At 67.6% G+C, this 14,715-nt stretch overlaps 1 protein-coding gene across 3 annotated transcripts in view; it reads right to left on the minus strand.

Moving 5' to 3' along the window:
• The window catches only part of LOC142053830 (casein kinase II subunit alpha-like), a 28,584-nt gene extending 14,081 nt beyond the window's left edge, over positions 1–14,503 (minus strand). Inside the window, exons 1-2 of one of the 3 annotated variants that reach the window (XM_075086001.1) lie at positions 14,338–14,462; positions 190–325 (exon numbers count right to left, since the gene is read on the minus strand). In XM_075086001.1, coding sequence (XP_074942102.1) covers positions 190–290 — 101 coding nt within the window. In that variant the 5' untranslated portion in view covers positions 291–325; positions 14,338–14,462. Of the gene's footprint in view, positions 1–189; positions 326–14,337 lie in introns of those variants that run through there. The other 2 variants (XM_075086003.1, XM_075086002.1) reach the window with 2 other exon arrangements.
• Between the last annotated feature and the right edge of the window lie 212 nt (positions 14,504–14,715).

Here is a 14,715-nt window from a genome sequence, read left to right on the forward strand (position 1 = left end):
CGCAGTCCCCCCCGGGACGGGCAACGCCGAAAAGCAAAACGCCGCTCCCCGCCCCGCCGGGCGCCGCCCTCGCGCCGCGGCTGGCAACGGAGGCTCGGCGACCTGCCCTCCCGCCCTTCGGAGGAGAGCCGGCGGCGGCGCTCGCGCGCGGGCCCTGGCATAGGTCCCCCTCCTATCTCCCAGGCGTACCCCCATTCCACGACGTGCGACTCGTAGTCCCAGTACTCGCGGGGTCTCTGAGTGTTCACGTCTGCATAGACCCTGGCCCGACTCGGCACTGGCCCCGACATGCTTCCACGGCCAGAGGCGCAGTACCTCAATCACCCTAAAAATACAAACACACATGAGTTGGGATGAGACCAAGGCACACTTGTGAGAGAAACAGGGGGAAGAGGGGGCGCGTGGCGGGGCTGCCGAGCGGACGCGGGGGCTGCGGAATGCCAGGGCTCACCGGCACGGCTCAGCGCCGCGCGTCTCTGCCGGGAATGCCGCTCCGGGGGTCCGCGGAGCCGACGGTTGGGCTGTTCTCCTTCACGCCCCTCTCCCAGCCCAGTCCTCTTGCCGCCCCCCCAGAAGCGCTCTGCCCGTCCTGGAGGCCACCGAAGCCAAGGGCAGAAACCTCCCTCTGCTCTCCAGCTCCCGAGAGCCCTGCAGCCGTTAGGAGCGCGTTCGGCTAGCCGGGGCGCACGCCAGCTTCCTCCGCAGGAGGAGAATCGGTAAAATGAGAGACGCCAACAGAAGTTGGCAGCGCCAAGACGGCGCCAAACTCCTCGGAGCCGGGCGGGGGGGACACACAGAGACACACACGCGTGGCAAAGCAGCTCCGTCGGGATGGGGAGGGGAGCTCTGCCCGCTGGGAAGGCTGGCAGACCCCGAACACAGCGCCCGCCTCCCCAGAGGAGCAGCCCACGGCGGTGCGGGGGTCGAGCAGGGCTCGAGTGATCCTCCGCGGACGATGGGCAGCCTGGCTATGGATCCCCTCCCGGGAACGTCCCCGCGTTCACCCTGTCCCCGCACAGCGGCGGCGGCGGCGGCTCGGCTCCTTCCCCCGGCCGGCCCGGCCCTCTCCCCGCGCAGCCGGCGGGGACGGAGGCCGCTCTCGGCGCCCAGCACGAGCAGAGGTCAGAGCCGGCCCTGACAGAGGTCGGGGAGCTCCGTGCCAAACCCCGTCACCTCCCCAAGGACACAGGGGCACAGAATTCTTCCCCCTCCTGACGACCGGGGACGACGCGAGTCACAGGGCCCCGGCAGCGAGAGCCCGACACGCTACACCGGGGGCAATCCAGGAGCCCACCGGCCCCAGCCGAGAGCGCACGCCCTCCGGTACAAGCCAGAGCCCTCCAGGCGCAACCGCACGGCAGCCGCGTTTCGGCCGAATGACCTGGGCCGGGAAACACGGGCAGGTGCCAAAACCCCGGCTCCCGGCCGAGAGAGGGCAAGACGCGGCGCTGAGCCGGCACCGTGGGCTCCGGAGGGCTGCTCTTGCTGTCCCCCCGCCCTCCCACGGCGGCTGGGAACTAGGCTTAAAAGGCGGTCTTTTACCCCAAAACAGAACAGATTCTGAGGCAGCAGCCTGGGCTCTGCTCCTGCCGAGGCACAACGACCCGCGGGCCGCGCCGCGGCACGGTCGGCGGGTCTATAAATCAATACGAGCGCCGGCCGGCAAGGAGCCGCCAGCGTTTGCGCTGCCCTTCTGCATTTTTAGTACCTCTGCGCAAGGGTCAATAAGCCTCTCGGAAGGCAGATGGTACGGAGCAGAGCTGGGGCTCGGACACCGGGATCCGGCCGCTGCGGCGGGGGATGTTGCCGACCCGAGGGGCGTGAGCGGAGCTTGTTAACTGGTCGGGGGAAGGAGTTTTCTGCCAGGTGAAGGGCAGCCAGGACCCTGTGGCCCCCAGCGGGGGTTTGGGGATAGGGAAAAAGGGGGAAACAAAAAAGACTCAGAAAGTGAAAATGGTTAAAAAAAAATAAAATCCCACCAAGTCCCACCTGCAAGGCCTCAGGGAGCCGGCGTGTGCGCAGGTACCGGCAGCGGAGCTGAAAAGAGCTGAAAAGGAGGGGGTAGAAAGGCCATCCCACGGTTCTGCCGCCGCGGGAGCTCCCCGCGGGCAGCCCACGTCCCAGGAAAGGCGCGGCAGGGAGGGCACGCGCTCCGAACCAACCGGGAGCGCAGCGGGCCGGGCAGGAGGACGAGCCGAGGCCACAGCGTTCCCGTTTATCCGCCTTTACTGCGGGTCGGGGAGAAAATGTGCCGACGGGGAGAAGAGAACGACTGTGGAGACGTTCGAGGGGGAGGGAGAAGATATCAGGGACCTTCCTTGGGGTAGGAAGCGGCGGCCGAGGGCACGGTGGCACCATGGTGGGCTTGGCGGGACTCCATGCAGGGGGAACCCACCCCGGACGTGCAGGGAGCGATCGCAGCGGCACCTAACAAGCCTCGATCCCACCGTCCCGGGGCCAGAGGAGGCTCCCCGGGGAGCGCGTCCCTGCTCCGGCCCACCCCAGCGTCACTGGCACCATCCATCTCCCCTCCGGCCGAAGCGGGCTCGCTCCCTGCGGCACGTCCGCGGGCGCTTTCACACCTGAGGCTGGCGAAGCGCGCCAGGAATCCCGTCATCCCGTCCCACTTTTCAAATATTTTTACCCTGAAAAGCTCGGGGGGGGGTGGTGGTGAAAAAAAAGCCAACCTCTCTGTTCTGTGCTCATTTCAGAGCTTCTTCCCCTCCAAGGGCTTTAACAAAGCGGTGTGTGCACGGGCAGCCTTCAGCTCCATGCGTCCTGGCTCTAGGAGACGCCGAGCGTGGGTGGGGGCTTCTCCGGCTTCCCGCTTTTAACCCAAAAGCGCTGGCTCCCCACGCCCCCCCAGCACAGCGCTCGCTCCCAGCTCCCCTCCACAAGGAGGAATCTGTTGAGGTCCCCCCGCTCGCCGCCACCCCTCTGAATCCCGTAGGAAACCGCAGGTGAGGGTCCCTGCGTGTGTCCCCCCCCGCCGCTGCTTCAAGGGACGTGGCTCGGGGGGAAGCTCTGCTTCCAGCCCGGCCCCCCCGAGCCTGCCCTGGCCATCGGCTGACCTTCGGGCACGAGGAGCCGTCAGCACGAAGCCGGGGGGATGCCGGGGCGAAGCCTGGGGACAGGCTCCAACCTCGCTCTCCCGGTGGGAAACGTCGCGTGCCCCGTCCCACAGCGTCCAGCCGGCGCGTCGGGGAACCGGCACTGCCCGGGCCAAGAGCGCTGCCCTCAAACCCTCCCCGACCTCTCCTCCCCACACCTCTTTTCTGGGCTGTTTCGCCTCCTCACACCTCTGCTGTCTGGGCGGACACACGCTCTCCCTGGCCGGGACTGCGCCGCTCGGGCTCGGGGAGAAGCCCCAGCCGTCGCGGCACCACACGAACCCACAGCCAAGCGGACGCTGGCGAGGGCAGCGGCAAAGGCAAGCCCAGCACGCGGACACGGAGAGTAGAGCTTGACATCGTGTTTCCAGCTCCGGGTAACAAACCCGAGCAACTCGCTGCACTGAATTCACGAGGGAAGCGGCCGCCGTCGGAAGCAGGAGGTCAAAAGCAGCCTGGAAACGACAGCCGGGATGGAAGAGGCTCATTAACAGCTCCACGTCCAACCTAAAAGCCTGGCTCGGCTCGACGGGAAGCTGCTGGCAGAGGGGAGAGTCACAGAATCCCAGACTGGTGGGGGCTGGGAGGGACCCCTGGAGCTCACCCCGTCCCACCCCCTGCGTGAGCAGGCACCCCCAGAGCAGGGGCACAGGGCCGCGTCCAGGCGGGGGGTGAATGTCTCCAGGGAAGGGACCCCACAGCCTCTCTGGGCAGCCTGTGCCCCTGCTCTGGCACCCGCACAGCAAAGGGGTTTCTCCTCATGTTCAGGGGGAGCTTCCCGTGTTCCAGCTTGTGCCCGTGGCCCCTTGGCCTGGCGTTGGGCACCGCTGAAAAGAGTCCGGCCCCATCCCCTGACACCCACCCTTCAGATATTTATAGGCACTGATGAGATCCCCCCTCAGCCTTCTCTTCTCCAGGCTGAACAAGCCCAGGTCTCTCAGCCTTTCCTCACAAGGGAGATGCTCCAGCCCCTGACCACGTTGGCAGCTCTGTGCTGGCCTTGCTCCAGCAGCTCCCTGCCCTTCTTGACCTGGGGGGCCCAGAACTGGCCGCAGCCCCGCAGATGTGGCCTCAGTGGGGCAGAGCAGAGGGGAAGGAGAACATCCCTCGCCCTGCTGGCCACACTCCTTTCCATGCCCCCCAGGACACCGCTGGCCCCCTTGGCCCCAAGGGCCCGGTGCTGGCTCAGGGTCACCTCGCTGCCCCCCAGCACCCCCAGGGCCTTCCCAGCAGAGCCGCTCTCCAGCAGGTCCCCCCCAGCCTGTGCTGGTGCGGGGGGTTGTTCCTCCCCAGGGGCAGGACCCCGCACTGGCTCTGGCTGAATTCCCTGAGGCTCCCCTGGGCCCAGCTCTCCAGCCTGGCCAGGGCTCGCTGGGTGGCAGCACGGCCTTCAGCGTACCAGCCGCCCCTCCCAGCTTGGGATCGCCAGCGAACTTGCTGAGGGGTCGCTGTGTCCCATCGCCCAGGTCACTGATGGATGTGTTGAGCAGGACTGGCCCCAGCACAGACCCCTGGGGAACACCACCAGTGACAGGCCTCCAGCCAGGCTCTGCCCCATAGATCACGACCCTCTGAGCTCTGCTGTTGAGCTGGTTCTCACCCACCTCACTGTGAACGATCAGAAAAAGGCTGGACCCGAGCACCGCGGCTCCGGGACCCTCCCGGGCTCTCCCCAAAACGAAGGGGGCAGCTGAGGGAGGAGACCATCCCCACAGACAGGGAACTCCCTCGGGAGGCGGCTGCATCTGCAGATGCTTCCAAAAAGGGCCGTGGCTGGATCTTGCCACCAGCTAAGGCACATGGCCACGGCAAAGGCGGGCTAGGCTGGGCCCAGCAAGGCTCACCGTTAGGCCTAGCCTTGAACAGAGGCACAGCTCAAGGCAGGCGACGTCGAACCGTGCGGCAGGAGGCAAGCTGCAGCGCCAAAATACTCCTGTGCCCTTAACTTCTGCAGTCCTGGGGCTGCTCTGAAGGGAAGGCATACATGGTGGCTGGAGAATCTGAGAGGCGTTTAGGTTGGAAAAGAGCCATCAGGTCCTCGAGCCCCACCACTAACCCAGCCCTGCCAAGCCCGGCACTAAACCGCGTCCCTCAGCGCCGCGTACACACGGCTTCGGAATACCCCCAGGGATGGGGGCTCCACCACCGCCCTGGGCAGCCTGTGCCGGCGCTTGGCAGCCCTTGCTGCGAGGAAACTGTTCCCAATATCTAATCTAAACCTCCCCTGGCGCAGCTTGAGGCTGTTTCCACTTGTCTTATCGCTTGTTATTGGGAGCAGAGACCAACCCCCCCCTCACTCCAGCCCCTCTCAGGCAGCTGCAGAGAGCGAGAAGGGCTCCCCTCAGCCCCCTCTTCTCCAGGCTAAACCCCCCCAGCCCCCTCAGCCGCCCCCCAGCACACTTGTGCTCCAGACCCTGCCCCAGCCCCGCTGCCCTTCTCTGGACACGCTCCAGGACCCCCATGTCCTTCTTGTCCCGAGGGGCCCAAACCTGAGCCCAGCACTCGAGGTGGGGCCTCCCCAGGGCCGAGCACAGGGGCCCCATCCCTGCCCGGCTCCTGCTGGCCACACCAGTGCTGACACAAGCCCGGGGGCTGGTGGCCTCCTTGGCCACCTGGGCACTGCTGGCTCATGCTCGGCTGGCTGTCGACCAAAGCGTGCTCCTACTCCCCATCCCTCCAAGGGACCCTGCATGCTCCACCCGGGCTGAACCGTCATCCTTCACCATCACATTCAGATACACGGTGAAACCCATGGGCCACGGCGACGGACATGAGAGGGCTGGAAACATCCTGAGGACTTGCAGGTGAAACAAAAATGCCCCTGTACACGTGGATTTACCCGACTTAAGAAGGCGCAGGAGGGGCCTGGCGGGTGCCACCGGCCGAGGTGCCCCCACGAAGCCGAGCGGCTGCCCCGAACCGCTCTCCGGTGGGATTTTAATAAGCACAGAGGCAAAGGGACCAACCTCACACCCTCCCCCAAGCCCTCGACAGGTCAGGGATGTCCTCGGCAGCGCCTTCCATGCTCCGCGCGAGGGAGAAACCACGAAAACCCCGATTTGGGAACGCGGCGAGCTGGGGGGGTGCGGAGAGAGTGGATGCGGGAAGGTCAGCTTGGCCACGGCTCCTCGAATACCCCGATCGTGGGGCACAACGGCGCTGGTTGCAGCCGAAGGGTGGCCGGCACAGCGAGAAGAGGAAGAGGAAGGCCACCTGCCCCTCTCCCGAGGTCAGCACCGCTCTGGTCTTGCCTCCTGCCGGCTGCCGGAGCTCCCAGCCCGCCCCGTCCAGCAGCGCGGTGGCACGCTCGCCCATGGGGCTTTGGCAGGACAGCCACCCCCTGCAGACCCTGGGGAGCCTCACGGAGAACCCGGGACACAGCCGGGGAACTCCCAGAGGAGACCCCTGGGCTGTGGATGCTTCCAGATGCCACGGCCCCTGCTGACAATCGGCACCGGGCAGCGATGGGGGCAGCCGCCCCGAGGCCGGCCGCTCACCGCCGGGAAGGTTGGGCCACGGTACGGAGCAGGAGCAACGGAGCCTCCCCGGTTTACGCCCGAGCTGACAATGCCGCGGGGGCCAAAGGGCCGAAACCCGACACAAGAGTTAAGGATCCGGATCAGGCCCAGCCCGCAGGGATAGGAAGGGATTGCCCTTCCGTTCCCACCCACTGCGGGGCCCGGACGCGCCCATGGCGAGGGCACGCGAAGCGCCCCGCGCCTCCCGCGTCCAGGGGCGGCGCCCACGGCTCAAGACACTGAAACCAGGTAAAATGGCCACAGCTTCTCTTAAAAATTCTGCCCGAGCCTCTCCTCTGCTAAGCGGCGGCTCTGGGGTGCGGTAAGTCCTCCAGCAGACCAAAAGCCCTCATTTCCTGATGCTCGACAGCCGACAAGAGCTCACTTGGGATGCGGGTCTGGGATCAGCCTGGATCGGGATGCGGGTCCAGGAGCGGTTTGGCTGGGTCGGGATGCGGGTCTGGGATCAGCCTGGATCGGGATGCGGGACCAGGAGCGGTTTGGCTGGGTCGGGATGCGGGTCTGGGATCAGCCTGGATCGGGATGCAGGACCAGGAGCGGTTTGGCTGGGTCGGGATGCGGGTCTGGGATCAGCCTGGATCGGGATGCGGGACCAGGAGCGGTTTGGCTGGGTCGGGATGCGGCTCCGGGATCAGCCTGGATCGGGATGCGGGTCCAGGAGCGGTTTGGCTGGGTCGGGATGCGGGTCTGGGATCAGCCTGGATCGGGATGCGGGTCCAGGAGCGGTTTGGCTGGGTCGGGATGCGGCTCCGGGATCAGCCTGGATCGGGATGCAGGACCAGGAGCGGTTTGGCTGGGTCAGGATGCGGGTCTGGGATCAGCCTGGATCGGGATGCGGGTCCAGGAGTGGTTTGGCTGGGTCGGGATGCGGGTCCGGGATCAGCCTGGGTCAGGATGCGGGTTCAGGAGCGGTTTGGCTGGGTCGGGATGCGGCTCCGGGATCAGCCTGGATCGGGATGCGGGTCCAGGAGCGGTTTGGCTGGGTCGGGATGCGGGTCTGGGATCAGCCTGGATCGGGATGCGGGTCCAGGAGCGGTTTGGCTGGGTCGGGATGCGGCTCCGGGATCAGCCTGGATCGGGATGCGGGACCAGGAGCGGTTTGGCTGGGTCGGGATGCGGCTCCGGGATCAGCCTGGATCGGGATGCGGGTCCAGGAGCGGTTTGGCTGGGTCGGGATGCAGCTCCGGGATCAGCCTGGATCGGGATGCAGGACCAGGAGCGGTTTGGCTGGGTCAGGATGCGGGTCCGGGATCAGCCTGGATCGGGATGCGGGACCAGGAGCGGTTTGGCTGGGTCGGGATGCGGGTCTGGGATCAGCCTGGATCGGGATGCGGGTCCAGGAGCGGTTTGGCTGGGTCGGGATGCGGGTCTGGGATCAGCCTGGATCGGGATGCGGGTCCAGGAGTGGTTTGGCTGGGTCAGGATGCGGGTCTGGGATCAGCCTGGGTCAGGATGCGGGACCAGGAGCGGTTTGGCTGGGTCGGGATGCGGGTCTGGGATCAGCCTGGATCGGGATGCGGGACCAGGAGCGGTTTGGCTGGGTCGGGATGCGGCTCCGGGATCAGCCTGGATCGGGATGCAGGACCAGGAGCGGTTTGGCTGGGTCAGGATGCGGGTCCGGGATCAGCCTGGATCGGGATGCAGGTCCAGGAGCGGTTTGGCTGGGTCGGGATGCGGGTCCGGGATCAGCCTGGGTCAGGATGCGGGTTCAGGAGCGGTTTGGCTGGGTCGGGATGCGGCTCCGGGATCAGCCTGGATCGGGATGCGGGTCCAGGAGCGGTTTGGCTGGGTCGGGATGCGGCTCCGGGATCAGCCTGGATCGGGATGCGGGTCCAGGAGCGGTTTGGCTGGGTCGGGATGCGGGTCTGGGATCAGCCTGGATCGGGATGCGGGTCCAGGAGTGGTTTGGCTGGGTCAGGATGCGGGTCTGGGATCAGCCTGGATCAGGATGCGGGACCAGGAGCGGTTTGGCTGGGTCGGGATGCGGGTCTGGGATCAGCCTGGATCGGGATGCGGGTCCAGGAGCGGTTTGGCTGGGTCGGGATGCGGCTCCGGGATCAGCCTGGATCGGGATGCAGGACCAGGAGCGGTTTGGCTGGGTCAGGATGCGGGTCCGGGATCAGCCTGGATCGGGATGCGGGTCCAGGAGCGGTTTGGCTGGGTCGGGATGCGGGTCTGGGATCAGCCTGGATCGGGATGCGGGACCAGGAGCGGTTTGGCTGGGTCGGGATGCGGGTCTGGGATCAGCCTGGATCGGGATGCGGGACCAGGAGCGGTTTGGCTGGGTCGGGATGCGGCTCCGGGATCAGCCTGGATCGGGATGCGGGTCCAGGAGCGGTTTGGCTGGGTCGGGATGCGGCTCCGGGATCAGCCTGGATCGGGATGCGGGTCCAGGAGCGGTTTGGCTGGGTCGGGATGCGGGTCTGGGATCAGCCTGGATCGGGATGCGGGTCCAGGAGTGGTTTGGCTGGGTCAGGATGCGGGTCTGGGATCAGCCTGGATCAGGATGCGGGACCAGGAGCGGTTTGGCTGGGTCGGGATGCGGGTCTGGGATCAGCCTGGATCGGGATGCGGGTCCAGGAGCGGTTTGGCTGGGTCGGGATGCGGGTCTGGGATCAGCCTGGATCGGGATGCGGGTCCAGGAGTGGTTTGGCTGGGTCGGGATGCGGGTCTGGGATCAGCCTGGATCGGGATGCGGGTCCAGGAGCGGTTTGGCTGGGTCGGGATGCGGCTCCGGGATCAGCCTGGATCGGGATGCAGGACCAGGAGCGGTTTGGCTGGGTCAGGATGCGGGTCCGGGATCAGCCTGGATCAGGATGCAGGTCCAGGAGTGGTTTGGCTGGGTCGGGATGCGGGTCTGGGATCAGCCTGGGTCAGGATGCGGGTTCAGGAACGGTTTGGCTGGGTCGGGATGCGGCTCCGGGATCAGCCTGGATCGGGATGCGGGTCCAGGAGCGGTTTGGCTGGGTCGGGATGCGGCTCCGGGATCAGCCTGGATCGGGATGCGGGACCAGGAGCGGTTTGGCTGGGTCGGGATGCGGCTCCGGGATCAGCCTGGATCGGGATGCAGGACCAGGAGCGGTTTGGCTGGGTCGGGATGCGGGTCTGGGATCAGCCTGGATCGGGATGCGGGTCCAGGAGCGGTTTGGCTGGGTCGGGATGCGGGTCCGGGATCAGCCTGGATCGGGATGCAGGACCAGGAGCGGTTTGGCTGGGTCGGGATGCGGCTCCGGGATCAGCCTGGATCGGGATGCGGGTCCAGGAGCGGTTTGGCTGGGTCGGGATGCGGCTCCGGGATCAGCCTGGATCGGGATGCGGGTTCAGGAGCGGTTTGGCTGGGTCGGGATGCGGCTCCGGGATCAGCCTGGATCGGGATGCGGGTCCAGGAGCGGTTTGGCTGGGTCGGGATGCGGGTCTGGGATCAGCCTGGATCGGGATGCGGGTCCAGGAGCGGTTTGGCTGGGTCGGGATGCGGGTCTGGGATCAGCCTGGATCGGGATGCGGGACCAGGAGCGGTTTGGCTGGGTCGGGATGCGGCTCCGGGATCAGCCTGGATCGGGATGCGGGTCCAGGAGCGGTTTGGCTGGGTCGGGATGCGGCTCCGGGATCAGCCTGGATCGGGATGCGGGTCCAGGAGCGGTTTGGCTGGGTTGGGATGCGGGTCTGGGATCAGCCTGGATCGGGATGCGGGTCCAGGAGCGGTTTGCCCGTTAGCACCGGCCGCAGCGAGAGCCCCCGGCCGAGCTGCCCGACCGCAGCGCGCTCAGGTTTCCACCCCGGGACTCCCAGCGCCGGCGCCGGCGCGGGGCGAGAGGGCCCCGGCGTCCCTGCGTGCCCTTCGCCATCCTTCGGCCGGAGCCGCCGCTCGAGGCGGGCGCTCAGGAATGAACTTATCGCTTCAATCGCGGCGGCGGCTTCGTTGCATCCGGAGCCGTGGCAGCAAAGGGCTGGAAGGGCAGGGGCTGAGGGTGGAACGGCCCGTCTGCGCCACCGGGGCGGGCTCGGCTGACGCCGAACACAGATATAGTCACCATGGGGGGCCCTGTCTCCCGCAGGATCGCGGAATCACTGGGCTTGGAAGAGACCCGTCAGGTCCTCGGGCCCCACCGCTAAGCCAGCCCTGCCAAGCCCGGCACTAAACCGCGTCCCTCAGCGCCGCGTCCGCACGGCTTCGGAATACCCCCAGGGATGGGGGCTCCACCGCTGCCCTGGGCAGCCTGTGCCGGCGCTTGGCAGCCCTTGCCGTGAGGAAACCGTTCCCAATTTTCTCCCGATGCCAGCTCCCAAGCACAATCCCTCTGCAGGGAGCGGCAGGAGGCTCAGCAGCCCGGCCCCGGCGGGCAGGAGCCGGCGTGGGATCGATGCCTCTCGCCGGTGCCGCCGGGAGAGGGGCTCGTCGCGAGAGCGGGCTCGGTTGGCGCCGGCCTTGCGGGAGGAGGGGAAGCAGCAAAGAGTCGATATCCTAAATTTAGACGTCTTTGCATCGCGCAGCGAGTTTCAAGGTGGCTGAAAAACACTGCGCCGGGGCTGCCGCGGTCTCCCTCACGTTCCCCCACCCCGTGACAGTCCTCGGCACAGGGAGCCCTCCCTGGGGGGCGGCAGCCGGTTTCGGAGCTTACCATGAGCCGAGACTGGCGTTTTATGGGAAACGCTCTAAAAAATTCATCACCAGTACCGACAAAAGGGTGTGGGGTGCCGGTCCGGCAGGTGCCGGCCAGAGAATTCACCGCGACGGCAAGGACGGGGCCTCGACGTTAAGGAGCTCCGGGGTTGGGGACCGGACCCGGACGCGCCTCGAGAAAAGGCGGGTTAAGTAGTTCAAGAAAAAAAACTACAGTAAAAACCCGGCTCCCCCACGTAACCGTGCTCAAACGGCTGCCTTTCGCTACCGGGTCGGCGACCGACCGTGCCGGGAAGGGCCCGAGCGCTCCCCAACAGCGCGGCGCTGCGCCCACCCCCGCCTCGGGGCGGGGAACGGGATTTTTAAAGTAAAAACACCAGAATCTGGTCAAAGTCGTTATAATGCGGCGCCGGTCCCTGCCGGGCTGTACCGCGCTCGCTCACCCCAGCCCTTCTGGCAGCGGCTGTGCCCCTGTGCCGTACGGCGCCCGACGGCGCGGCAGCTCGGCGCGTGGGGCCGCGGGCGGTACAGGTGGTACAGGCAGGTACAGGCAGCACAAGCAGGTACAGGCACTACAGGCAGCACAGGCAGCACGGGCGGTACAGGCAGCACGGGTGGTACAGGCACTACAGGCAGCACAGGCAGCACGGGCGGTACAGGCAGCACGGGTGGTACAGGCACTACAGGCAGCACGGGCAGCATGGGTGGTACAGGCAGTGCAGGCAGGTACAGGCAGCACAGGCGGTACAGGCAGCACGGGCGGGTACAGGCAGCACGGGCAGGTACAGGCAGCACGGGCAGGTACAGGCAGTGCAGGCAGGTACAGGCAGCACAGGCAGGTACAGGCAGCACGGGCAGGTACAGGCAGTACAGGCAGCACAGGCGGTACAGGCAGCACGGGCGGGTACAGGCAGCACAAGCAGGTACAGGCAGCATGGGCGGTACAGGCAGCACGGGCGGTACAGGCAGCACGGGCGGGTACAGGCAGCACAAGCAGGTACAGGCAGCACGGGCGGGTACAGGCAGCACAAGCAGGTACAGGCAGCACAAGCAGGTACAGGCAGCACGGGCGGGTACAGGCAGCACGGGCAGTACAGGCAGCACGGGCGGGTACAGGCAGCACAAGCAGGTACAGGCAGCACGGGCGGTACAGGCAGCACGGGCGGGTACAGGCAGCACGGGCGGGTACAGGCAGCACAAGCAGGTACAGGCAGCACGGGCAGTACAGGCAGCACGGGCGGGTACAGGCAGCACAAGCAGGTACAGGCAGCACGGGCAGTACAGGCAGCACGGTGGGTACAGGCAGCACAGGCGGTACAGGCAGCACGGGCGGGTACAGGCAGCACAAGCAGGTACAGGCAGCACGGGTGGTACAGGCAGCACCACCAGTCGCCCGTCCCTCCTCGCAGACCCCCGCTGTACCCTGGCGCATCACCACGTCGTCCGCAGAGGCCGGGGGCAGCACCCGGGCCGACCCCTACCCCACACCCCGCCCGCCGTGGGGCGCCTCGCTGCCCCACACCTCACCCGCGTGAGCCCCTCACCGGCGGGACCCCCGGCACCGGGGCGGGACCCCCCTCTGCAGCAGGCCTTGCAGGTGGCTGGGTACCCCCCGAACCCCCCCAAAGGTGGGGCACAGGGAACCCCTCGGCGCGCTGCCCACGGGGTGTCCCCGGCCGCGAAGCCCCCTCCCCTCACCGCTGTGCCCCTTCGAGCCCCCCACCCCGCTGACACTCAGCTCCCACGGCCCCCGGCGTCCCACCCGTGGGTGTCCTGCTGATGCACCCGTCCCCTGATACCCCCCAACCCGCTGCCCCGCCCCTCACACCCCCACTCGCACCCACACCCCCTCGTGTTCCCCCTGACACACCCCACAAACACCCACACACCCCCTCACCCCCCACCCCCCCCGCGTGCACCCTCGCACCCCATCCCTCTCACACCCCACCCCAGCACACCCCGACCCCCATCACACTCACCCTCACGCCCCCACTCGAGCGCACCCGCTCACCCGTACGTACCATCGCCCTCACGCCCCCTACCCCCAAACACCCCCACTCACCCTCACACCCCCTGCTCACACTCACACCCCCACACTCACACCCCCTGCTCACACTCACACCCCCACACTCACACCCCCTGCTCACACTCACACCCCCCACACTCACACCCCCGCTCACACTCACACCCCCACACTCACACCCCCTGCTCACACTCACACCCCCACACTCACACCCCCTGCTCACACTCACACCCCCCACACTCACACCCCCTGCTCACACTCACACCCCCTGCTCACACTCACACCCCCGCTCACACTCACACCCCCACACTCACACCCCCTGCTCACACTCACACCCCCACACTCACACCCCCTGCTCACACTCACACCCCCACTCACACCCCCACTCACACTCACCCACCCACCCCCACTCACACCCCCATTTTCATATCCCCGCCCCACTCACACCCTCCACTCACACCCCCGCCCCCCTCAGACCCCCTCACACTCACACCCACTCACACCCACTCACACACCCCCACTCACACCAACTCACACACACCCCCTCACACCCGCTCACACCCGCACACACTCACACCCGCTCACACTCACACACACCCACTCACACTCACACCCACTCACACTCACTCACACACACCCACTCACACCAACTCACACACACCCACTCACACCCGCTCACACCCGCACACACTCACACCCGCTCACACTCACACACACCCACTCACACTCACACCCACTCACACACACTCACACACACCCACTCACACCCGCTCACACTCACACTCACACCCACTCACACCCACTCACACCCACTCACACACACCCGCTCACACTCTCACACCCACTCACACCCTCTGCTCACACTCACACCCCCTGCTCCCACTCACACCCCCACTCACAGCCCCTCCCCCACTCACACCCCCTCCCCCAATTCAACCCCTCCCCCTTCCCATCCCCGCCCCCTCCCCCCAGGCCTCCACTCCCCCTCCCCACCCCCACTCCCGCGCTCCCTCCCTCCCCCTCCCCCCCGCGCCGCCCCCTCACCGGCCGGGCCGGGCCGCTGGCGGTGCGGGTGGCGGCGGCGGCGGCGGTGCCCGCGGCGCTGCGGGGCGCCGGTGCCGGTGCGGGGTGCCGAGGCCGCCCGGCCGATCGGCGCGGCCCGGCGGAGCGGGCGGGGCGGGGCGGGGCGCTGCCTCCCCTCGGCCGGGGGTGACAAGATGGCGGCGGCGGCGCCCTCCGGCCGCGCCGGCACCGGCAGCGCCTCCGCCGGGCCGACAGGGGGCGCCAGAGCCACGGCGCGCCGCCACGGCGCGGGACAGAGCGGCGCCCCCGCCCCGCCGGCACCGCGCCTGCGCGGGGGGTGGGCGGCGGCGCCGGGGCGCCCGGGACGGCACCAGGGGCGCCAGGGGCTCCCGGGGCACC

This window comes from Phalacrocorax aristotelis, chromosome 2 (assembly GCF_949628215.1).
Source record: "Phalacrocorax aristotelis chromosome 2, bGulAri2.1, whole genome shotgun sequence".
NCBI lineage: Eukaryota > Metazoa > Chordata > Aves > Suliformes > Phalacrocoracidae > Phalacrocorax > Phalacrocorax aristotelis.